This window comes from Centroberyx affinis, unplaced genomic scaffold (assembly GCF_046629955.1).
Source record: "Centroberyx affinis isolate AG114_WGS23_722 - 3 ecotype Tasmania unplaced genomic scaffold, CSIRO-AGI_Caff_v1 ptg002348l_1, whole genome shotgun sequence".
Taxonomy (NCBI): Eukaryota; Metazoa; Chordata; class Actinopteri; order Beryciformes; family Berycidae; genus Centroberyx; species Centroberyx affinis.
The window spans coordinates 46006-73125 of NW_027280611.1; the positions used below are offsets into that span (position 1 = coordinate 46006).

Consider the following 27120-nt stretch of genomic DNA (forward strand, 5'->3'; position numbering starts at 1 on the left):
CACACACACACACACACACACACACACACACACACACACACACACACACACACACACACACACTCGTCAGAATACTCCCTAAGAGACACTTACACACACACATGCATGCACACACCTCAAAACAGTGTCTATTAAAGCAGGGTTGAGAGGCTCTTGCAAAGCAGCTTGTGTGTGTTGCCGGTATTGTCATGTTAAACAGTATATTGTGTTCAGTGGATGAAAGCCTGGTCTATTCCAAGCCTGTCTGAGTCTCCACTGGATCTACATCTAATCCACTCAACCTCAATATTAGAGTATAGATGTGAGCTTACAGAGATTTATTACCTGAGACTTGTATTCATGTGTGCAACCCCCCCTCTCCTCCCCCACTACTACTGCAGTCTCAGGCTGTTACTGCTACATAGGACTGGGATAAAAATGGTCTGGTTGGTTTGATCCATGTAACACACAGGAGCTGTATGTCTATCTATGGTGTCTACACACACACACACACACACACACACATACACACCAACAACCACAATGAGGAACAGCAACACAGTATGGGAATCCAGCTGAAACGTCACAGATTCAATCCTGACCACAGTCAGGTCCCTACAAGTCCATCCCTGTGTTGTTGTGAGCTGCAGGTATTGTCATGGTAAACAGTATATTGTGTTCAGTAGATTAAAGCCCGCTCTGTTCCAGGCCAATCCCTGTTTCAGCCTGGATCCACATCTACACAGCTACTAGGGCCTACTTTACCCAAAGCAACAACTTCCTAAAGGAATACACTGAGGTTTTTGGGGGGGATTAGCCTGTTGGTTTACTTGGCTGTTAAGTGATGAGAACCAAAGGAATCCATGTGTCTAGTCTAGTCTGGTCTAGTCTAGTTTATTTATATAGCCCTTTATCACAAGCATGTCTCAAAGGGCTTTACATAGCATCATATACAGTAGCCTATATGTCATATACATACTACATCATATATACATACTACATGTACACATCATATACATCCTATACTAAGTCATATAGGCTACATACTTCATATACATCATTAACTACATCATATACATAGTATCATATACTCCATCATTTACTTTATTTTACTAGATTGCATACATCATATGCCATACTACACAAACACACTCATGCCTGTCCCTGATAGATCATTCACTCTGGTGCTCCATGCTAACACTTTAGCATAAACTATGTTGAGTGATAGTAGGCAACTACCTTTATCTCAATAGTGAGGAAAAAGAGAACTTGCAGCAGGGATTTGTATTTATACAAAGTATATGATATAAAAACTGTTTTCAGTGAAAAATCACTGAGCAGAGGAGGAATACCTGGTTGCTCACCTGAAATGGTTCCAAAAATAATCCTGGCTACATAAATGATATTTAATTATAACTATAAGTCATATATCTATATAATGCTAATATACTATCACTCAACATTTTGTATGCCAGTGTGTTAGCATGGAGCACTGGAGCCAACAGGCTAGCCTCCCTAAAACTTGGTGTGTTCCTTTAATATCTTTTTTGGAAACCTCCTATCTCAAAGAAGTCAACTTTTCAGATATTGTGAAATACTGGTTTATTTTCCCATTGGTGCCAGTGTAGTTTTGGACATTTTGCAATGCATTGTTGATTTAGCTTGGTCTCAGACTCAGGAAACATTTTCTGCATATAGGAGACAGTGTCAGCTGTCAGTTACAGTTATGAAAAAAAAACGCTAGTCCAAAACAACAAGTGGAAATGCAAAGTTTCTGCAAGACACACGTCAGTTCTGTGTGTTTGACACAATGTATGTCTGTGTGTGTCTGTCTGTGGACAGGAGAGCTACTGTAGAGACACTTCATCAGTTCACTGACCACATATGTCCGCCTACACACACACACACACACACACACACACACACACACAGCCAGCCAGCCAGCAGCTGAATGCGGGTCATGGACTTGGTCTCTGGTATTGTTATTGATCTAGTCACAAGAGAATAGCATATTGACAGATTTGGTGGCCATATAAAAACTATCTCTGTATAGCCTACACTCACTGACACACACACACACAGATGCCAGCATTATGTGCAATTCGGTGTGTGTGGGCAGAATTTATGCATGCTTGTGTATGTGGGTTGGTTAGTCAGCGCACAGAAGTATCATTTGTGACCAAGCCTGTGTGTAAAAGAGAGAGAGAGGAAAGAGAACAAAAGGACATTACTCTGCTTCTGTCAGTGTGTGTATGTGTGTGTGTGTGTGTGTGTGTGTGAGTGAGTGTGAGTGTGGTATTACCCTCCATTGTTAATTGTCCCCCTGCACCACAGTCAGTCAGCAGGGTTGATCCTCTGAGGGTCCTGATGCCAAGAGAACAGCAGGGCATGGTACCAGGCAGACAGGGCAGTTTAAGATAATGATACCCACACAACCAGTGATGCAGTGGCATATAATAAGGTTTTCAGAAGTTTTAATTGATGTTTTTTGTCCTTAAAATACATTATATCTTTATATAAAGTACCTCAGCTTGATACTAAAAGGTGGTTAAACACTGTTTTGCAAATAAAAGGAAATACAATCAAATAAAATGTATATTTTCAGATAAGTGTATGTGCTTCTGTATGCTTTATGCTTCCTTTTCCCTTAAAAGACCCTATCCTTGCATAACTCACATCAGATTGATACTCCTTGCTATAAAGTATACCATGAATTGCCAGAAGGTCATGCAGATTTATGTTAGCTTGAGGTGAGTGGGTTAACTCTATTCCACAAATAAAAAGGTGGGTAAACGGAGTTTAGCTGGGTTTACCCTCCACTACATAACTGCACACAGCATTTTTAGGCAATGTAGACATAATTTCTCCTTCTGTATGATAACTGGAAACAGGGACAAAATGATTGGTCATAACATAGCGGACTGAAGGAGCAAAAGTATGATGAGACAATACTTTTAGTCATAAATGTTAGTCAAGTCACCCAGTAACTCAACATGTTGTGATGGCTAAATGATACTAGATAACTCATGCTGTTGCTTAACAAATAACTAGCACTTTTACAGACAGACTCCTCTCTGTATTATATTGAATAATGAACTTCAGGTCATATTTTATTTTTTCTTTTAAAAATAGATAGATAAAGTTTTGTAATAGTTATTCAGATTTATAGCAGTGGGTAGGGCAGAGTTAGGGTGCATTTTATTAATGAGTCATGAATTTAAGTCTAATTCTCATGTCATTCCCATTTAATCCCAGTGATAAAAAGGTTTTGATTGTATCGGCAGACTATGTTTAGACATGTTTAGAGCCTTAGCACAGTAGTCAGGGAGGGCAGACGGGTTAGTAGAAAGCACTGAGGATCTCTGTCATTGCACCAACTGAGCTTTCCATATGGAAATGACCCATGGTTCAGGAGTTTGTGCACACATGAATGAGCTCCAGCTCAATATACTGGAAATGTCCCAATTTGTCATCAATCAATGATGGATGCAGTTTTGTAATGCCATGTGCTGTGTGCAAAATCCAATAGGCTTTTTTGCATTATACTTATCAAAATAGTAATGATTACTAAAACTTTACTAAAACTCTGTTGACGTGGTTTTCTTCCTTGACACATCTCTGTACTTCTGAGGCCCCTGGACAAAACCAGCCGTCCCTCTGTGATCCTCAGCTCTCTGGTCAGATGAGTGTCCAGGACAGATGGATAGAAGAGATGGATGGATAGAGGGATGAAAGAAATTCAGGCAGTAAGACTAATTGACAGAGAGACAAAGGAGCATCTGCTGAGATGATTAACTGACCTCTAGTCTGTTTAATCCAGAGATCAGCAGGTTTACTGGAGAGTGATCTGATCTATCCATAATCTGAAGTATAAATTTTGCTTCCTTTCTTCCTCAATTCTCTCCTCCTTTCCTCCCTTTCTCTTCTTTCCTTAATCCCTTTCTCTCCCTTCCTTTCTCTTCCTTCCGTCATCTCTCCTTTCCTTCATCCCTTACACTTTTCCTCCCATACTTCAGTCGTCCCTTTCTCGTCCTTCCTCCGTTGCCTTTTTCTCTTCCTTACTTCCTTGCTTCATCCTTTTCGCTCTCTCTCTTCCTTAGTCACTTTCTTCCACCCTTCCTTTCGGTTTCTTTCTTCCTTCCTTTCTATCTACATAGAGATAGAGAAACACACCGTGAGACTGATAGAAAGAGAAATAGAAAGGACAGAGAGAGAGACTGACCCCCTCACTGAAGACAGAGCCCAGTGCACCAGAAGGAGCCCAGATTACCAATAGTGACATTTTTATTATTTGTACAATAGAGACTTTAGTACATTATTCAAAACACCTCTTATATACTGAAAAATGGTACGTCCCAAAGCCCAAAATGGCTCCAGTATAATCGCTGCACAGCATTTTTTCAATTTTATACATATATTATTTTTTGTAAAAACTGTATCTTAAATAGTATGTACAGATAGCGTCTGCAAAATGCATTCTAAACACATGATATATATTATATATACTTCGGCAATTACATTTCTCCGCATTAATACTCAACTTAAAACTGGAAGGATTTCAACTCGCATGTGCAAATAAATAAAGAAATAAATAGTTTTGTTAAATCGTCACTAAAATCTGTCCAACTTATAACTCAACAGCGGTTCTCTCTTCGGAGGTCAAAGTACTTTTGTCACACAACAGAAGAAGCAGCATTCAAGTTGGGTAGGTGTAGGTACTGCAGAAAGCATGAGTACATTCACAATCAATATGAGTCATTTTAAATTGGATTTCATTCACAGCTATGTACAATGACACCGTCCTCAGCATTTGTTCAGCTCCTTATGTAGTTTAAACACATAGAAAATGACTGTTTTTATAGTCATATACATATATATATAATATATATTTGTATAACACAAATTCACAATTACAGTAGAAATACATTTTATACAGTTTTGGATAGTACATGTGTAGGTCTCCAAGTCGTACTGTGCGTACTTTGATCCATAACTTTGTTATAAGTGTCCTTATAAAATATCACAATTTTTGAGCAAAGCTAAGGTATATCAATATATTTAGAAAGAATTACCTGAAACATTTAGTAAAAAATAATTATATTATCAAACCTTTTTCTCTGTTCTCGTCACAATATCTTTGATATTTCAAACTCTAAATAGGGTTGGGGTGGGTATCTGTGGGTAAGCTAGCCCAGGCTCTCTCAACCACAGGGCTATGGGGTGATTCAACCTGCGCCATTGTGTGTCCCCTATTGAAATAACTAAACTCTAATGCTTATTAGGGAGGGCTGACGCAAAATGGCCGCAGGGTGACACTGTCACGTCAAGTAAAAGCAAAAAGGACAGTGGAGGATGTTGTTTTGCTCTGGATGAAACATCAGATGTTACACAGAACAGAACACAACTCACTGCCGTGCGAACGTCTTCGGGACATGTGTTGCATTTACACACGGACAGAAAATGAAATTTTCGCCCTCTGGCTACGGTTACTTTTGTCACTTCAGTGCAACTTTTGACGTCCGATCGTCAAGATTGGATTGGATGAGACCACATCGCTGTGCCTCCACCTTTGGCCCGAAAATACCCGTTATGCCTCTTGTGTGGTCTCACTTATTTACATCTGAGTCCACATTACTTTCCCCCGTTCTCCTTAACGTCATATTCCAATCACAATGCAAACCTGACTACATCCACATCTGATTTTGAAGATTCAGCAGCAAAATCATTTTCTGAGTGTCAATTAACATGTCCTGGGGTTGTAAAACATTGCACTGAAATGACAAGTTTAGCCAAAGCCTTTGTGGCACAGATCAGATCTTCTCCTGATTGTCTAAAAAGGGAAAAAATCTGATTCCATATGGTTTTACCTGTTTAGACGTGGGACATTTTATTGATCCCTGTAGGGAAATTCTCTTTTCTCTTTCCCTCCTTTACAGGGAGGTCAGAGGTCAGGGCCAGCTATAGATCAACGACCCCGGAGCTGGTAGGGATTCAATGTCTTGCTCAAGGGCACTTCAGCGGGGCGGATGCTTGCTGACACGGAGATTTGAACCCAGGCCAGCCAGCTGAGGGACACTAAGCCGCACTGCTGCCCTCGCTGTGAGAAGATCAGATCTGAGCCACAAAGAGTTTTAAAGCTCTGATCGTTTGGGTCTGTGTAAATACACCTAGAGAGGGGTGGGGGGTCAATATGGCACCAACTATATAACATCTGTCTCACTGCAACTCAGTGGTATAATACAGAGTCTTCTAGAGAGTAAAGCAGAGACTTCTAGAAGGTCTAGAGCCACTAGGAGGCGACTGACGGACAAACATCGACCGATGATATGAGAGCATGCTGTGACCTTATCGCACAACTCAAAACAGCTAGAAAGGGATGTGACATCGTTGTGACAACACTAGAAAGTAGGATGTCACAACTTCAAAATATGGCACAAATAATGGGAATAATATGAATCATTTTACAGTGTGTGAATGTGAATAGTTCTATAATAATGTTCGGATTATAAACTGAGTTTAGAAAATAGCTAGGGCTTTTCTATGTTCTATGTTGCAAAGGTGGAGAGGCTGCTGGAGAGGCTGTGTATATGTGTGTGTGTGTGTGTCGGCACTCGCACAATTGTGAGTCTATGTGTGTGCGTATTTGCCTGTGTGTGTGTGTGTGGGTTCATGCGCGCACCTGTGTGTGTGTAAACGATAGCATGACTTGCTCACTAGATGGCACTGCAGGACAGGTTTGGTTCTGCTGAAACACTCCATGGGCAGAACCTCAAAAATATTGCTTTAGCTCTTTCAAGTCAGCACAGCTGTGCAAGCAAACACAGTTTTCTCAAACAGAACACAGGTAGCAGTGATGGACTATGAAAAATGTGTTTTTTCTTTATACAGAAAAAAGTCGGTGGTATACTTTATCTTTTAAAAAAATCTTCCATTTGGAGAAATTGTCCCTGTATGCTCATAGAAGGAGAGAATTAAGAACATGTTTTTATCAACAATAATAATAATCATAAACCTTGAGAGCCGTCTGTCCAGGCCCTAAGGGGAGTGCAGCTCTAGAATGCTGTAGCTCTATATATGTACACAAGGCAGAAAGTCTTAAGATTTCAATTTCTATACACAGGAGGCCATAACGCCTGCAGAACAGAACAGAGCAGAGCAGAGCAGAGCAGAACAGAGCAGAATAAAACAGAAAAGAACAGAGTAGAGTAGAACAAAACAGAAAAGCACAGAAGAGAACAGAACAGAAAAGAGCAGAACAGAACAATACAGAAAAACAGAAGAGAGCAGAACAGAAGAACAGAGCAGAACAGAGTAGAGGAGAACAGAGCAGAAAAGAACAGAAGAGATCAGAACAGAACAGAACAGAACAGAACAAAGCAGAATAGAACAGAACAGAACAGAACAGAAAAGAACAGAACAGAACAGAACAGAACAGAACAGAACAGAACAAAGCAGAACAAAGCAGAATAGAACAGAACAGAACAAAGCAGAATAGAATAGAACAGAACAGAACAAAGCAGAATAGAACAGAACAGAACAGAACAAAGCAGAATAGAACAGAACAGAACAGAACAAATCAAAGCAGAGCAGAGTGAAGAACAAGGAGACTGAGCCGTGTGCTACACCGAACAAATTGATAAAAAAATCTACCGTGGACAGCAAAACAAAAAGGCAGTGGAGAAAAGCAAAAACAAAAACAAAACAAAAAAAAAATCCCCGGAACCCTAACTAACCAACAAAACTAACTCCTCATCAGACCGAGCGATCGGATGAATAACTAACTAACTAACCAGAAAATCCAAACTGCAGCAGCCCTGTTGGGGACTCGCCAACTGAAGCGCAGAGTCCTCCTGTCGTCCGTCCGTCCGTCGATCAGCTCCCCGAACCGCTGGCTGGCAGACAGACAGGCAGGCGGGCGGGCGGGCAGACGAGCCGATATGTTTTCCTATGGTACATTTGGCACTAGTATTTGCCTTTGGTCCAGCAATAGGCAAATAAACTGTCTGTGTGTGCTCCCCTAAAAGGTAAAAAGGCGGCTCGTTTTCAGTTCCGCGAGCCTCCAGCGGAGGGGAGGTGGGGGGTGGCGTGGGATGGCGATGAGCAGAGTAGAGAAGCGTCGGTGTGTTTTGTTTGTTTGTTTGTTTGTTATAAAACTATTGTTAGCGCGTGCTGCTGTCTCTCAGAACCACCAAGTCCACCGTCCGCTGGAAACTCTTCAGCAGAGAGACGGCTGTCTCGTGCTCCATGTGTAAAAAACTATGTCCGTTAGCCTGCAAGGCAAACACGCAGCACAGTCAACAGCATGTGTGTGTGTGTGTGTGTGTGAGAGTGCGTGTGTGTGTGTGTGTACACAGGTATGTGTGTGCTTCAGTGGTTCCATGCATATGTGTGAGTGTACATGTTCTCAAGCAGTGTGTATGTGTATGTATGTATGTATGCATGTGTACAGGTATGTGCATGTTTCGGTGGTTCCATGTGTATGTGTGTGTGTCTGTGCGTGTGTGTGTTTGTGTCTGTTTTAATGGGTCCATGCATATGTGTGTGTGCATCTTCTCAAGCAGTGTGTGTACATGTGTAGGTATGAGTGTGTTTCGGTGGTTCTGTGTGTGTGTTTGTGTGTGTGTGTGTATGCATCTTCTCAAGGAGTGTGTGTTTTCATGGTTCCATACATGAGTATTTGAGCATACCTGTGTATGTGTGTGTGTGTGTGTGTGTGCGCATGTGTGTGTGTGTGTTTCCATGGTTCCCTATATATGAGTATTTGTTTGTACTTGTGTGTATGCCTGTGTGCGTGTGTGTGTGCGCGTGTGTGAGTGTGTGTGTGCACGTGTGTGCGCGTGCGTGTGTGTGTGTGGAGGGATGGCGGGTCTCTGCCATCACTGTTGGGGAAAAGAGAGAGAGAGGAGAGGAGCTACACAGTCATGCTGTGGGAAGAGAAGGAGGGAAGAGAGAAGCGGGTCTTTAGACGAGCATCATCCAGCTAAACTGTACATCTGTGGAGAGAAGAAGAACGGGGGAGGAGAGAGGAGAAGAGAAGAGGAGGGGAGAGAGAGATGGAGGGAGCTACATCTGTCAAAAGGATGAAGAACGAGATGCTCTGCACAAGAGCTGGCATCTGTTTGACCTCACTGTCCAATCCTCACTCTTCCTTTTGGGCTAAATCTTTGCTAAAAATATTTTTTTAAATAATACCTAAATATTAACCAAAAGGCTGTAGGACACTGATTAAGGGGTTTGCATTTGACGGCTTCACTATTTTGTATTTTTGATTGATTGATTGATTGAATTTCCAATGTAGTCCTTGTTTACCTTTACCAAAACCATTACAATCACTATTTAGCCTGTAGTATTTGAAATAAATCCGTAATAAAAAGTGAAATTGTCTGGGAGGGAGAAAACAGTAAATGGGGTGTGTATGTGTGTATGTGTGTGTGTGTGTGTGTGTGTGTGTGTGTGAATGAATATGTCTGCAAAGGGAGAGGGGGTTGTTTGGCTTGATACTTTCAATACAGCAACGGTAATATTCCAGTATTCGCTTTCTTTCTGGATGCAATGTGGAAAATTCCCCACTGTTAAAGCCCTACTTTTATCCATAGTTATTTAAAGACTAGTACGCAATGAGGAAGCTAGAGAGAAGGTATAGGAACAGACTGGGAATAGCACAGAAACATGATCTTTGGCTCAAAACTCGTCTTCCTGGCTGTCACTAACCAATGACAAAAGAGATGGAGGGTCATGCCAGATTTGGACCAATAGATACACACAGAGGCAGATATAGGCAGGAAAATACAGAAGTCTGATACACTCTTGCAGCTTGATCATAGATGCCCAGCAAGATGACAGCTAATCAGTTAGTTTGTGATGCTGTATGGACTGTATGTTTAAAACTTGGCAGCCGGAGTGCACCTGACTTCCCCTTTTCTCCTGCCGAATGCCCCGCCTCTCAGTGTAAGAAGATGGAAAAGGGGAGGGAGGAGGGGGGGGGGCGGGGTGTGGCTGTGTCTAGCCAATAGTCTTTGAGGATGAGTGAGTGGGTGTTACCTGCAGTATCTTGTCTCCGGGCTGCAGGGCGGAGGCGGCGGGCCCGTCATGCTGTACCCTAGTAACAAAGATACCCTATAAGTCAAAATGATACACCGTTAGGACAACACAGGGACACGATGGTTTAGAATCTTTGCCTTTCTCATTCTCAGTCTCTGTATCCCCCCCACAGAAAAAAAAAACTCTGTTCTGCATAGTTCTGCCAAGTCAGAGTGTAAGGGCTACAGTTCAGAAATGCATTTGCTTTGTCTTGAATTTGGAGTGGCATGCAAATGTACTATTGACAATATAATTACTAATAATTTGTGCTGATTGTTACTTAAAAGTACTTTTTAAGTTTATTTTACCAGTATCCAACAGCTAGAATCCTTGGCTTTTCTAGTACTTAAAGTCAAATGATAAATCCCCAGAAAAGACATAAGTTACACATATAAAAATGATTTGTCAGCTAATTCCAAAGATAGGTATTAGATAGGGAATTGAGGTAAGGGTTAGAAAAATAGAAAAATAGATCATAGAAATATAGAAAGTACCTGACTCTATGAGGATGGGTACTGACTAGGGGAAAGAAGTGGGTAGCGGGGAGGGCAGAATATATTTCCCCCCCAGTATTTTCCCTTAATAACCCAAGGCAGAGATTGTAAAAACACCAACATCTTTTCACCGAGTGCTGAAAGATGTTTTTGGAACACAGAAAGTGTGGGACGATGCGGCTGTATCGACTGAACATGGTTCAACATGTTGAACACAGAATAGTGATAGCAGCTCAACAGATAAATATGTGGCATATAGAAAGTGATACCGGTTAACCAAGTACAATATGATGTAGAAGTGATAGTGCTGCAGCAGCTACATACCGCAGTATATGGGTGAATGTAAGTACAAACACATATATCGTATGTTAGAGAAGTGTGTATGTTAGAGGTATTAGTTCAGTTACTATATGCAGCACGCATGTATACAGTGAGCTTCATAAGTGTATACAGTGAAACATTTTTTGGTGTTTTTGCTCCATAATCCTCTTACTTTGGAAGTGAAATGACACAACAATATCATATATGAGAATTTATGGCAACATACTACTTCATCGAATGTTTTTTTTAATCTGTCCAAATCCTTTTAGCACCCTGGAATGGAGGAGACATGTAGCACTTTCACCTGGTCATCCACTATGGATGAAAATGCCTTCAAAATAAACCTGACAGTCTGCAATTTACCCTCATGTAGAGTTAACACACCTAATGGCATGTCACTGTCAAAATACATACGGAGCTCACTGTACATTACAAAAGTGTTTGTTAGCAGCTGAAAAATGTGTTAGTCAGCACATTCCAACATTTACATACTATAAAGCAGATACACACAAAGCTGCCAAAACCTTCAATCTCCAAAAAAAGATAATAAAGATGTTGCTATCAATAGTTTTTCTTGGCCCCAGGCTTATGAACCATTTTCTACAGATGGGGGGCAATCACAGCTGTAAATTACAGCAAAATAGGCAATATTGAAGATACAAGGTTTTTGCAGCTCATTGACAACATAAACACTGTATGTTCTAGAAGTGATGCCAGTTGAAAAGTGTGTTTCGATCAATATGTGAAGATAGAGGTTCTAGACAGAGCCTGTGCTCTGGATCAAAGACTCGTGATCTAGCATCGCCAGGAACAGAAAATTGGATGTTCAACCTTTCATGACCCAGATCGGGCAAAAAATCAATTTTCTGCTCCTTAAAAAAATCCTGTCTTCTGTTCTTAAATGAAGCCTGACAAGTTAATACATCAAAGTCTGGGATGACACTGTGTCAATACAGGAAGCGAGTCACCATCTCCACTACCTGAATCCTGATTGGCCACAAGTGAGGAAGAATTTACCCAGAGGTTCAGTGGAACAGCTGGGTTATCCTTTTCCTGACACATAAAATTAAATTTTTTCATACTTTTATTCTGGACTTTGCTGTGTTTTTTGCTGGCTGGCATTCTTTGTAAAACAGCCAATGTCAGACTCAGTGTGAGGCCTAGGTGGGACATGTTGGGTTAGATTGTCCTGCATGTTATCAAGTCTAGGGAGAGGGTTCAGGGTTAGGGTCACATGTCCCCTTGTCTCCTTTCCTTCGCTGTCTAATGTCAACAAATCTGAACTGAAATTATGGTGTTTCTTCTCCCTTCCTTATGAAGGCTCCACTGAACAAGGTCACAGAAATGTGAAGATGAAGGGCTCTTTTGTTAGAATTAGCATGGACAGAGCAGGTACTCAAATTCAGTGTTTCTGAATCCTTTTTGGAGATGACCATGATACACTTTCTAGTAACTATCTGGGTGTAAATAAGAAGCTAGCCACTAGAGGAAGCCATAGTCCTGTGGAACAGTCTTGGCTACAGTCCCAGGGATCAAGACCATAGATGTATTATTTATCACTCAAGCTGTTTTGATATACAGTCCTTTTTAACTATTTAATTTCCAGGTCAGTGTAATTTACCCTTAAGTCTCCCCTTAATTAGATTTAAAAGCATAAAAAATATATATCTGTACCCCTAGCATGTCTACTCTGAGTGAATTTGTCACACATTAAAGTAGATGGAGTAAAAGGGTTGGAAAAGGGTTGTTTACATTATACACTAAAACTGCTGATGAATTACATTGAAAAACTAGTTCACAGTGAAGGGAGCAAGGGGACCAGGAAGGGACCAAGGATAGAAAAAGGAAACAAGGACACAGGAATGGATAAGATGAAAAAGAAGATGATAGCAGTTGTTTAGGGAATGTACGTCTAGAATCTGTGATAGGAGAGCAGACTTGGAGAATGTCCCTCACTGTTCACTATACAATATTACATTTGGTATGTGCTGCTTCTTTCTTGATCAGGTTGCACTTGTAAAAGGGACTTTGAATCTCAGTGGTCTGCCTGGCTAAATAAATGCTGAATGAACACATTAAGAGGGTGACCCTGTGTGACCACTATAGTGGTCTGGTGGTGAGGTGAGAGGGAAACACACAACAAACAAACAGACAGTCTATGACACAGTGAAACTATATCACACCACACTTAAGAACTTTAAACCCATATTTCACTCTTAGAACATTTACATTTTTTAGCATACATCCCTCCATGAGTTAAAGAACAGTAGCTGATCTAGGCTGACATCACTACGGATACCCGGAAGAGCCAATATTGGTTATATGGCAACTGACTGGCAGTCACTGTTCACAAGTCCTTTGGGCAGGTATGTATGGTAAAAAGTAAAAATGTTTCACTAAAGTGAAATATTGCCACATATACTGTACCATCCATCCATCCTTAACAACATGGATAGATTCATCCATACTATACTGAAATTCTCTTATCTTCTATATGAATATATAAATTGTTCACTGTATGTAATATAATCACTTGTCTGAACGTTGTGATACATGGGCAGTTCGTTGCTGTAATTCTGATGGCAGTAAGTAATGCTTTGCATCAGAGAGAGGGATAGGTAATTTTGACAAAATATTCATCAGAATTGCTGGCAAAATTGCTCATCTGCATTGGCTCCATTTGTTGCCTTTGTAACATGGCATCAATTATGGACAAACTGCAGCTGGTGGAAGCTTTAAAGATAGAAGTAGAGGAATGATTAAACAACTGATGAATTCATCACTGGGTGATGTACTAGACAGCAATAGAAATACTAGTTGATTACATTTTTTTCACATATTTTTGTTTTTATAGATATCTATACTCAATTTAACTTGAGGGCCTCTGACTTAAGTGAATAATTAATTCATCATTTGTTAATTGGGCCGCACAGAGGTTGCATGTTTTCAGTATACACTTATAAAGGCAATTAAGTCTTCTCTCTATTCAAGACTAGTTGGTTAGCCTGTTACTCAACATTTTCTTAATAGTCAGTAAAATCTGTCATATTTCCCATCCCTAGATCAAAGTACTGAACATCTAAAATCACCCACTGTGTCCCAGAACTAACCAGCCTTCCTAAAATAGCTGTCAGAGCTCCAGTAGCAGCCTAGCTCCTTTGGACTGACGATAGCAGGCTGTTTCTAGGACAGATTGCCATGTGCAGGAGGCCTGGGGGAACCGCAACCCCAACGGGCTCCCAGCACAGGCACGCTGAGAGAATCAGTTAAACCCAGAGTTGGAAATGATAAAAGAGTTTGGCAAACCCTGCAATAAGTCATCAGGTTTGCACGTTGGCATAAATCTATTTGAAAATATTGAAATATTCGAGACAATCCGAGTTAATTTATCTTCCAAGAGACTTGACAGTGATGTGGACGCTGTCAAGATGAATCAAGCACTCCGAATGAGTAAAAAAATAATATACTGCATAGAATGTGTACATGCTTAAATCTATGTATGTACAGTTTATCATGTATTATCAGATAGTTGAATTCTAATGAACTAATTTTAAATTTCTGAATATAGCAGACTTGAGTCCAAGGTATACAAGTTATGCACAAGGGAAACTAAATCTATTGCACCTCAGGCGTTTTTCGAATACTTCCTCAACTGAACTGCTATTTTCCACCAGTCTGTAGCGCAACATCCCATTCTAGAGACTCAAAGTTAACCAAGTCAACTGCTGCCCCACAGATAGACACAGACAGACAGACGGACAGACAGGCGAAACACTGCGGTAACGAGCAGCAGTTTCCATGGCAACTCTGAAGTAAAGCCGGGGAGGCCGTGATTGGCTGGCGGGCCGGGTCGGGTCGTACCATGTCGGAGGGTTTGAAGGGGTTCCCCTGGCCGCTGATGCCACCAGAGATACTGAAACCAAGACCAGGGTTCTTCTCTATCCTCACACACAGCTAGAGAGAGAGAGAGAGAGAGAGAGAGAGAGAGAGAGAGAGAAAGAAAGAAAGAAAGTGAACTCTATATGCGTGACAACAATCTCTACACAGGCATACATAGCGTACACAGATGTTTGCACACTGGGTATAGAGGGCTTTCATGTGTTGCAACACGCCTTCTGGCAGCCATATTGGAGGTCCTCAGCTCTCAGATAACAAAGAACTGACTGCATTTCTCAACAGTATGGACCAGACATGGTTCATTTCTGTGTAGTTTTTGACTGAGAACTGATCATTTCATCACTTATACATCAGATCTATTGTGTCAGCTAGTTAACACTAGAAAGCAGTCAATAGATGGCTGTTTGAATTCTAGATTTGAAATAGCTCAGCCTATAAAATGTACCCCCATGACTTTTCCTAGACCTACATTTTGTATAAACCAGTGTTGTTTTCAAAATCACACAAGGAAACATTATTTATATTTACATGTACCCCTCTTCAGTTGCCAGCTTGTTGGTCTTCTCCAAGAAACCCAAAATCCACTGGCCTTTCTAGACTTAATTAGCTAACCAAAACATGTGGTCAGCTAACCACAACTCTCCTGTTGTTACATCTGATTTACCCAGTAGCTACTGTTACGTGGTTAGTAGCTAGTAGTGGCTAGTTGTTGCATGTGAACATTAACATTAACAGTTGCTTTGCTAAATTAGCTTGTTGGTTAGTTAGCTAGCAGCTAGCTAGCAAAGCCAGAAAACAACTGTTTGTTCAGGTTAACTATGTTGGCTCTTCTCAAGCTACAGCTGTTAGTGTTTTAGTAGTGATGTTCTGTTCGCGAACGATCCGATTCTTTTCAACAGCTCTTTGCTACGAATGAAGGGAACCGAGTCGTAGATGAGAGCCGTTCTTTTTATCGTTGTGCCCAAATTTCACTGCCTGCCCTAAATCCACTTAACCTGACGTGCCAGATTATCTATCTGATTTGCACTAAAATCTGTTTTGCACAAAAATTCATTAGACTTGTTTTTTTATTGTGCCAATAGAAGGTTTCTAATATTAAGTGTTGCATGAATTGCATTCAAGGCAAGGCAACTTTATTAACATAACACATTTCATACAGAGGGAAAATTGAAAGTAGTAAATTCACTGACAAAGCAGAGGGATATGGCGTCACCTTGTGTAATGTTTACAATTCAGATCATTGACATTAGGTCTAGCAATATGAGTAATTTAGTGCTGCTAAACGTAGTCCACACATGTGAAATGAAATTATATCGGTGGGATGTCTTAGTTTGAATCTGATCCAAATCTTACCCTATCATTATCCTAGTGATTATTTCACAGATAAGTAACCCCCGCCCCCTAAAAAAAAGAAAAAATAACGTTCTTTTGAACGGCTCTCGGAAAGGAACGGAGCCATAAGATCCGGCCATAAGATCCGGCTCCCTTCAAAGAGCTGTAATTCCCATCACTACGTTTTAGAGCCAGGGGGCTAAACTTTACTGTGTTAAAATAACCTAAATTTGGGAAAAAATTACCTTATGACACCATTCACCTTTACTTATGATATTACTGAATGGACCTACTGGTTGTTACATATTTAGCCATCATTTGAGCAGAGACAGTTTTCAAACGGACCTCCAAGAAGGCTCCAGCTGTGACAGATAGACAGACAGATACCTGCTCCTGGAAACCATCCATGCTCTTCTGGCCTTTAGTCTGCAGGAGGCAGCGAGCGCTCTGGGGCCGCGGGTTGGTGTGGGTCACCATGCCAACCTGGTTGCTATGGCCCATGCCCTGGTTGCCGTGGTACTGGGGGTTGGTGGCGGGGAGGGAGGGCTGATGGGAGCTGTGGGAGCTGTGGGGGTTGTGGGGGTTGTACTGAGGCTGGTTCCCAGAGGGGGAGAGGGACATGGGCAGGCCGGCGCTGGGGTAAGGCTGGCTGGGGGCAGGCAGGGCCAGCGGCAGGCCTGGATGGAAAAACAACAACATATACTGCTAGAATCTAATACTCTCTTTGAAATAAGGCTTCATGTGATTGATTAACTTGTAGGCGGTTGGTGTGAAGCACACACTTGCTCTTGAAAACAGGTCTGCAGGTTTCAGATCTAAAATTAAGTTTTAAATCTAAGATGTTTTAAGAGCTGTTTAATGCTGCTTGGAACTGAATTTAAGACCAATTTATAAACAAAACAAAAAAATCTGCCAAAAACAACTGCAATATTTCCAATTGAGCATAACTAATGACGGTTCTGAAACTATAAATAGGCAGTATAAGGACACCAGGAAATTAACTATTTTGGGACATGAAGTCTAATTATGTTTACTAAAGCATATATGATGAAAACTGTGAACTGTAAGTGCAAGTAATATAATACAACATAAGAAGATAAAACCGTCACACTACTACTAAACATCGAACAAAAAGTTTGGAAATTTGTGTTTGGTAGATTATTTCTCTGTTGTAACAATGCTTCTTGGCAATACATTTTATACCGTTGGAAAGCCTGTTTATTTCCCTTTTAAATGGTGCCCCATTTGTAAGGAACATGCATTTGTGGGATGAGCAGCACAGCTGAGGATGTGGGTTGCGCTCATGAAAAATTTGCCAAATCTTCTCTGCCAATGCCAAACAGCTTATTCTGCTGTTGCTATTGACTCTTGTTTTGAGCTTCCGGTACCCCCAGGTGCTGACAATCAGGTACCTGATTGGCACCTTTGGCAGCACCTGTGAGCATGGGCCCTGCTACAGTGGTCAATTGGTGTCTGCTCCAAGAATCGGCATGCCACGTTTGTCTGATCTCGATAAAGCCTGTGCGATAGGGCAACTTCAAGCTGGTGTTCCACAAAAGCAAGTTGCGGCATTATTTGGAGTGAGCCATAGTACCATCTCCAAACTGAAGGCCAAGTTCCATGAAACGGGGGATGTCAGAGACAGACCGCAAAGTGGGCGTCCCAAGAAGACGACACCCCAAGAAGACCGGTTCCTCACCCTTTCAGCACTTAGGAACCGTAGGCTGTCTTCTACAGATTTGCAGTCAAGGTTTGCAGGACGATATGGCACACGGCTCTCGGCCCAGACAATCCGGAACAGACTGCACGCAGCCAATCTCCGGGCTCATAGGGCTGCCAGGAGGCCTGCCAGGAGGCCTGCCAGGAGGCCTGCCATGACTGCCCTTCACCGTCAGGCCCGTTTGCGCTGGTGTCGGCAACACCTGCACTGGAACCTGAACATGTGGAGGAACGTTATGTTCAGCGATGAGTCCAGATTCTGCCTACGGAAGTTGGATAGTAGGGTCAAAGTGTGGAGAAGACGGGGGAGAACGCTATGCTGATTGCTGCACCGATAGAGTAACACCTTTTGGTGGAGGCAGTGTGATGGTGTGGGGCGGCATCTCCATCACTGGAAAAACGAGGCTTGTCATCATTGGAGGCAATCTCAATGCAGAGAGATATCGAGATGAGATTCCGCAACCGGTGGCGATCCCATATCTCCACAGTCTGGGACCGAACTCCATCCTCCAAGATGACAACGCTCGCCCCCACAGAGCGGGGTTTATCAGAGACTACCTCCAGAATTTGGGAGTAGAGAGAATGGAATGGCCTGCCAACAGTCCTGACCTCAACCCAATTGAACACTTATGGGATCAGCTTGGGCGTGCTGTTCGTGCTAGAGTGACCAACACAGCCACGTTGGCTGACTTGCGACAAATCCTGGTTGAGGAGTGGAATGCCATCCCACAGCAGTGTGTGACCAGGCTGGTGACCAGCATGAGGAGGAGGTGCCAGGCTGTTGTGGCTGTGTATGGTTCTTCCACACGCTACTGAGGCTCCTGACTGTTTGTTAAATGAATAAATTGTAAAATTGCCAATATGTCTTGTTTCTTCCTTGTTACTGATAGACTTCAATCATCCAATCCACCAAACAACACCAAACAAGAGTCAATAGCAACAGCAGAATAAGCTGTTTGGCATTGGCAGAGAAGATTTGGCAAATTTTACATGAGCGCAACCCACATACTCAGCTGTGCTGCTCATCCCACAAATGCATGTTCCTTACAAATGAGGCACCATTTAAAAGGGAAATAAACAGGCTTTCCAACGGTATAAAATGTATTGCCAAGGAGCATTGTTACAACAGAGAAATAATCTACCAAACACAAATTTCCGAACTTTTTGTTCGATGTTTATTTACATCGGTTGGTGAAACTACACAATTGGTGGCCATTAACCTTAATACGTTTGCCTTACTTTCAAACAAAAATTTACCAACACCACACAGAAATATACTACACCATAACCTCACTGCCTGTCTGTCATTACTGATGAACTATTACATTTTAAAGGTCAGCAAGCAGCATGAAAATAGTGTGTAATATGATACATCTAATTGCACGTTCACTCACACACACACACACACACACACCACTTACCTTGAGGCAGGGTGCCTTGGTACTGCCCCGGCCCGCCAGAGGGAGAGATTGACAGGGCCATGCCTGGCTGGTATTGGCCCCCCTTATTGATCATCACCCCGCCATCGTAGCCCTGCTGCCCAACCACACGGTGAGGGGGCGTGGCCGAGGAGGAGGAAGAGGAAGTGACGATCATGGTGTTGTGTGATTGGTGGGAGGGGTTGTGGGAGTGGCCACCCTGTGGCGAGAGGAGGGGTGAGTTAGTGAAATGGCAACAGTTAACAAAAGAATAGCATCCTTCCTTCCTCCCTTGAATTGCTCACTAATCTAAATATGGACTTATGTCAGATCAAAGCCAGTGTTCTTATCACTTTTTCCATTCTTTTGTTCAAGACCTTTCTGACTGCTATCAGAGAAGACTCCAGCTGCAAAAAGAGTATCTATAAACTCTAATGTCATGTTACTGCATGTTGCCAAAACCTTCCCAAGGGCTGAAGTACAGTAGTCTGAACACGCTGTAGGCTCATAATAATACTAGTAGTATAAGATAGTCTGAATTAAACACTGTAAGTTAGTGTAGTATAACAAGACCAGGAACTTTTGCCAACCTTTTTCATGATGTTGTCAGGTGGGACGTCCCTCCTGCCAAGGGAGTAGGGAGCCCACTGGGTGCTCACTGACCCCCCTCCTGGTCATTATCCAGCATGGCGCCCTGCTGAGAGGGGGTCTGAGAGAGCGAGAGAGAGAGAGAGAGAGTGAGAGAGAGAGAGAGAGAGAGAGAGGAGAGAGAGAGCAAGGGAGAGAGAGAGAGCGAGAGAGAGAGAGAGCAAGAGAGAGAGAGAGAGCAAGGGAGAGAGAGAGAGCGAGAGAGAGAGAGCAAGAGAGAGAGAGAGAGGGAGAGAGAGAGAGAACATGTAAACATTACATTAGAATGATCATTTATCATCCACTATAGAACATACTTTATGTATCAACGTTTGACCTGATTACATTTCCTGTCAGTGTGAGTATGGGACAGTTTACATTTTAAGTATGATGATTAGGGTTGTAACTTTGTTACAGTGATAAGGGTTATCACTGTAACAAAGTAATGCTACGTTGCAGTGTGCAGTGTTGAATAACTACCAACTACACCCACAGCATCTTCTCATTTGCAAAGGTTTCTAGTGCATTCAACCCATCTGTAGCATTACAGCCAAAACTGTGACTGTAGAGTGACTACTGTTTTGTTATATGTGCTGCATGGCGGATAGGAGACACACAGAAGAACATTTATAACAACATTTATAATTAGTTATGATTATGTACAATTAAACTGTTATGGTCGGCTTGTTGTAGTGCTTACCTGCTAAAAGGGATAAAACAATGAAAAGAAAAGAAAAGCCAGTCATTTTGGCAGTAATTGTGGTAACTTAACACTGTAGAAGGCCTTCATAAAGAGCGCAATTTGGCGGCAATGTGGTTATTGCTGCATCCCTAATCTAATGATTATAATAAATTCAATATGTTAAGTTTGGTGAAGACAAAACATGGTTTACTGTGGTGTAGACACAAAGCCACAGGTCTCCATGTGTCAGACAACATAGATATAGACAGATAGAACACAGAGCTGTGCTTTAGCAAGGGAGAGACAGCTGTCTGTCTGTTGAGCTGCTTCACTGTTGTTATGGTCATTGAGGGAGATTTTTCACAAGGGGATGGAGGGCAGGTAAACTACAGGTTCTTTCCCTCACATTCCCTGTATCCAATCCTGAATTACTGTCATCTTAGAAAATGGCTGCATTTCACTGTATGTATATTCCGGCATATTTCTATTAAAGTGTGGGAAAGGTGTCTTATTGCTGGGTCCAACCAAACTCTTGAATTACCAATCCATTACCAGCATTCATGTATAGGTTGTATTTACATTTGAGTTTAAATGTGGCTTTGAGTCCTGTGGAGACAGAACCTTGCGATTTATATCAGAAAAAAATAAGGCTTATTACTCTAAGTTCATTGATACTCACAGTTGAAAACGGTGGACGAAGTAGTGTTAATAACCTAACCTATAATAGTAGTAATAGTAACGTTTGGTTTATTTTAATGATATTCACAGCAGTTGTAGTTGGCTGAGGAAACAGTGGTAGCCATTGGCCAGCAGGAGGCTCGTACTTAAGGTGAAAGGTTAAAGGTCGGCCTAGTGGTAATCACATATCTGTAAAGTAATAACAGCAGTACCAGGGGTTCAGTGTTCTTAGTGTGATACTCACAGCATTAGCAGACGGAGGTGGAGGTAGTGGCAGCCAGTGGCCAGCAGGGGGCTCATGCTTAGTGTTATTGTAAAGGTTAAAGTTCAAAGTGCTGCTGCGCCCCTGGCCGTGACCCCCGCCCTGACAGAGCATGCCCAGCGTGAGCGTGTTGTGCTTTAGGACACCACTCTGATTGGAGGAGACAACATCACATGACATGGGTGAATGTGGGGGGGGAGGGGGCGGAGCCGACACAGCGGGCTGCGGCGTGGCGACAACACACTGTGAGCTCCACAAACAAACAAACAAACAACAGTAACACCAATAACAATAACAACATCAACAACAACAACAGTGCAGAGTTGCTGAAAGCACAGAGAAATGTTAGCTAGTGATCGATCAATACGCACAGAACATTGTGTCATACAGGCAACAACTTCTGGATAAATTCATTCCTACATTAGTTAACACAGTATATTGGTTTTCATAGTAGTTAGGTTATATGATTACTTAAACAATAAGCCCAAACCCCGGCTGAAAACTGATTATTAGAATTGTACTATTATTATTTGAATTATTAAACTTCTACATATGGATGGATGATGTTCTTAAAAATGGAGGCCTCAGTTGAAGACCATCCCATAGTGCAAAGTGTCCAAATGTCAATGCCACCTCTTGCCACTTTAGACAGGGTGGATTCATGTTGCACCATGGGAAGGACTAGGAGGACCATATGATGTCTAAATGGATCTTAACAGGGAAAATCCACCGTAAAATAGAATTTACATGTTATTCCTATGATGATGACCAACTTAATCAACATTTGTCAATATGAACAGCAGTCTCCTGTGGCTGGAAACCAAAGAATCATGGGTGTGTTCTCACGATTCTGCTTTCCTCAAACTGCCACCACCTTTTTACATTAAAGTCAATGTGGAGTGGCCACAAGGTGGATGGAAAGTGCCTTGATTCTTTCAGGCAGAGCAGTGTGCTTTCTAAAGTTGAAAAGTTCAGCTTTTAAGAGGAGTGCAAATGACTTGGACCATCAACCAATCACAATGAAGAGGAGGTGGGATTTCTATGCAGGGAGCTGATTGGCTCCTCCGACTACATCGCCAAAGCCAATGTAGGCAGACTTCTCTTTGCGATGGTCAAAGAAAATACACAAAAACCCAAACCAATGGGACATGCTGCACACCCGCATGTATCTATTGCCCATTTATTTAACCTACATTTACTTACAAAGAATGGGCATTACATAACTATCTGTTTAATGTTATGTACATGCACAAAATTCAGGTGAGGCAGCACTTTTTCCACCAAAAAAGTAGAATAGTGCAAACACAACCAAAGACTACAATCTGGGTGCTGCTCCACAGACAAGTGGATAAACATATCCAATCAAGAATTAATTTATAACAAGCTTTGAACAAGAAAATGTGCCCATATTGCTCAAAAATGCACGTGGGCCCTTACACAGTGTCCACAAAGTTCATCTCTCATCCACTGCCAATGGAGCAGCTCCAGAAAGTGTTGTTTAATAACATCACAGACTAGAGTCTTGGCTCTCTTGTTTCTAACTTTGGAGAGTTGCTCATGTTCACAAAATGAGACCAAACTGTCCCAAGATCGTATGAATAACATAATTGAATTCTGAATTGTGAATAATTTGAATTGTGTTACATGGTGTATTTTCACTTTAAGGTTGATAGATTAAACACCTTAAGACACCCCTGCTCCCAGTGTCTGGGTTAATAAATACATTATAATTGTAGCATCCTGCAAAATATCCTCATCTTCACAAGTGATTTATTCTTGTATTGACTCTTAAGGTCTTACATTCTTTTAAAACAAGTGAAAACTAGATGCCACGCAGTAGAGCGTTTACCTCTGCCAACGCTATGCAATTGGAACTGAGCTGCCCTGACGTTGTTTGATTGAACCAGTAATGGGGTTTGCCTCTTCTTATGTCTGCTGATAGGCATACAAAGTTGTTTGATGGTGTTATGTGAATCTGTTCAGAAGTTATATGCTTTTAGTTAGAAACCATGGCCACTGCCACACCCCCCTTTGGCCAATTGGTATGAGATAAGTTAATTGGTTCTTCCTTGCCCCATGCCCAACCATTCCACACATTTTCCTGTAAATCCGTTCATAACCTTTTGAGATATCCTGCAAACAGACAAACAGACGGAATGGGGCCAAAACATGACCCCTGTCCAATTCCATGGCAGAGGTAAAAATCTAGCGCCAAAAAGTCAATGTCAATGCCAACTTCAAATGTATCAGTGCAATTCAGCTTGTCTCAAGAATTGTCTCAGAACAAGTGCAGTATCTTAAAATAAGGGCAGACCACTCCATTTGTGTCAAGATAAACAATCTTGTAACAAGCTGAATTAAAATTAAACTGAAATTATCTCACCCTCTTGCCTGATTTTTCACTTGTTTCAAGAAAGATTTCAAGACTCTCAACACAAGATCGAATCACTTGTCAAAATGCGGATGTTTTTGCATGAGGACACGTGATTTCTTCAACGCATATCCACAGTAGTGAGTGTGCAGTAGGTCAGGCTGACAGACTGACAGTGTGAGGTGGACACACATGCAGCCAGACACACATCTGGTCAACCTTACAACACAGACTCACATAGATACAAACAGGGAGGGCTTCAGAATGCTCTGAGTGTGTGTGTGTATGTGTGTACGTGTGTGAGCATTTCCCTCTTCAGTGTGTCTGTGCTATATCGACGTACCCTGTCCAATCGTTTGGCCTCTATGTGCCTGAGTAGCTGTTGCCTCCAATCTGCAGGCATCTTGGAGGTGATGTCTTCGGGTTTCTGCGGTACGACGGGTCTTATTTTGACGGTGTCGTCGGAGGGTTTCTCAGGGCAGGTTGCTAGGGTGTAATCGGGGGGCATCTTCTCTAGCAGGGCAGCCATGGTGGGACGAGCTGACACTGGACGTGCCTGAGGACAAAGATTTAATTTTTCGTAAGGACTAGGAAGGACTGGGAATAAAATTTGACTTAATTGTGATACCGCTGATGATTTTGTGTCTCAAAATTAAGACACATTTTCCATAAACTATGTTGCAAAGAGGATGTTGTTACTTGTTCCCCTTCCCCTCCTTGGCACAGCCCAAAACCCTACCTTGGCTTAATGAATATGGTTGAGTCCTAATGAGTATATCCATTACTCTTATGATGTCCACTACATGCAAGCTTAGTTTCTTAAAGAGGTCTTTGACACAATAGTTCACTGGCCTCTCATATTTTTCCCTCTTGTTTCAAGCATGCTGTAATTCAACCACTACTCAAAATACCTAGTCTAGGTCCTTCTGTCTGGAATAACTACAAACCCATTTCCAAGATGCCATTTTTATTAAAGGTTTTAGAAAAAGTAGTCATTTTTATATTGTCAGTCATGATAACGACTGACAATAACATCTTTGAGATGTTACACAGGGAATTGTTCAGGTCTAGTTTCTCTGGAACTTAGTGCAGCTTTTGACACAGTATTTTACTAGGCCATCTACAAGACTGGGTTGGTGTCAGTGCGTCTGCACTGGACTGGTTTGGATCCTATCTTTCAAATTTAACCTTCTCCGTTAGTTTAGGTAGTTTCTCTTCCTCTTCTGCAAAGGTTACTTGTGGTGTGCCACAGGGTTCGATTTTGGGTCCACTTCTCTTCAGTTTGTCTGTGCTTCCCTTCGGCCATATTCAGAAATATTATATCTCCTTCCATTGTTATGCCAATGACACACGATTTTATCTGCTTGTGAAACCAAATGACTCCACCAGCCTCGTATCTCTCAATCAGTGCCTTACTGAAATCTGTTTTAATGTCAGCAAGAGTTTACAACCTTAGCTAGCAAACGTTCACTAGTTAGCTTTAGGCTAGCTATAAATAGCTAATCAAACTGCAGAAGTTGGATATCTTATATAGTCACATACAAAATAAGTCATGTAGAAAATGTTATAAAACTGCCCTAATCATATTTCCAGCAACCTATTGTACCATTCCAACAATGTTTGTCCAATCCAACACAACACTAGCTGCGAGTAAACTAACCCTGCTTGCAGCACAATACACCGAAGCAGAGAACAGTACCAGTAAAACAAACACACCTCAAGCTAGCCACGCCCACCTAAATCCCCGGATGCGTGTCTCAGAGACTTAAAATGGAATTGTGAGTTCTGAATTTGAAAGCGTATAGAGGATTGAAGTTTTACCTCAAACTAGTTTGAAATTTGAAAATCTAATTTGAAATCTTTATTATCTGTACTTGTTTTTCCCTGGTACTGTTTTCCCCAAGGGGATCAATAAAGTGATATCTTATCTTAAATAAAAACTTAAAGTTTAAAGCAACAATTACCAAATTCAAATTAAAACCATCACATTCAGTTTCAAATTTGACAACACAAATTTTTTTTTTTTTTACCACGGCACAGCCAAGGGCGTCATGAGGCAAATTCAGGTCAGGCAGTCAGTCAGTCAGTCAGGAAAGCTTAGTGAGATGTCGCTTCGTGAGATGTCGCTTCGTGAGATGGCGTCTTTGACTAAGAGATGCAGTGTTTCCCATATACTGGCACACAACAAAAAGTTGGTCAATGTAGAGAAATTAACCTAATTCGATCTCTGATGCGCCTGATGTCACATCACGTCATCTTTGTCATTTGGAGATACACAGACCAGCAGCATTGTACTCCAGTCTCCCGGTGTGAAAACTAAAGTGAATTTTAACATTCCACAATTTGCTCCAAACTCGCCTCTGGTAACGGGATTTGTGAACAGTGACCCGATAACACGTCTTCTGCTGCCCTACAGACATTAACAATAGGTAACGTTACTACCTTGTGGTATTTAAGTGACGTTAGAGGAATTATTTAACCGATAACTGCGTCGCAATGCTTCCGCGCATTGAACTGAACATACGCGCCGTGGGTCTGTACAATGATCTGTGCTTGTTGCATTACAATTATTCAATTTTAGCATCAAAAATTCGAATGAATGCAATTCAAATTCAGTTTCTGCTGGCACTAATCTCTGCCCATACTCTCGATTGGACTATTGTAACTCACAATACTCTGGTATCAACTATAAAGCTCTCTCACATTTGCAACTGGTGCAAAATGGAGCTGCCAGGTTCTTACCAGGCACCAACAGAAGAGACCGCATTACCCCGATTTTAGCTTCCCTACACTGACGTCTTATAAAATTGAAAATCGATTTTACGATTTTATTGATCGCCTACAAAGCAGTACATGGTTTAAACCCACCCTACATTTTCCAGCACTTATGTCCATATACTCAACTGTATACCCTCTGGTTGGCAAATATAGCTCTTCTCTCAGTCCCCAAATAGAGACTGAGGTCAAAGGGAGACCGGCCTTTTGCAGTCAAAGCCCCTAAACTCTGGAGGGACTTGCCACTACATATAAAGTTGGCTAAGTCTGTATCATCTGTTAAGTCTTTTTTAAAAAGCTATATTTATAAACTTGCCTTTTATTGATTTTTTTATTATTACATATTATTTGATTGTTTTTACCTCTGTACTGGTCTTATATTGCCTTGTCTTGGCTTTTCTTATTATATACTATTGTTTTTATTGTTCTTACCTCTGTAATTGTTTCCATTGCTGCTCTTACTATTGTTCTGTTTGGCTGTAAAG

At 41.6% G+C, this 27120-nt stretch overlaps 1 protein-coding gene across 1 annotated transcript in view; it reads right to left on the reverse strand.

Moving 5' to 3' along the window:
* Positions 1 to 8138: 8138 nt before the first annotated feature.
* The window catches only part of lrrc7 (leucine rich repeat containing 7), a 45720-nt gene continuing 26738 nt past the window's right edge, over positions 8139 to 27120 (reverse strand). Inside the window, 9 exon segments of the mRNA XM_071533264.1 lie at positions 8139 to 8249; positions 10021 to 10095; positions 14736 to 14828; positions 16485 to 16780; positions 19244 to 19460; positions 19831 to 19907; positions 19910 to 19949; positions 21472 to 21639; positions 24204 to 24416. Coding sequence (XP_071389365.1) covers positions 8139 to 8249; positions 10021 to 10095; positions 14736 to 14828; positions 16485 to 16780; positions 19244 to 19460; positions 19831 to 19907; positions 19910 to 19949; positions 21472 to 21639; positions 24204 to 24416 — 1290 coding nt within the window.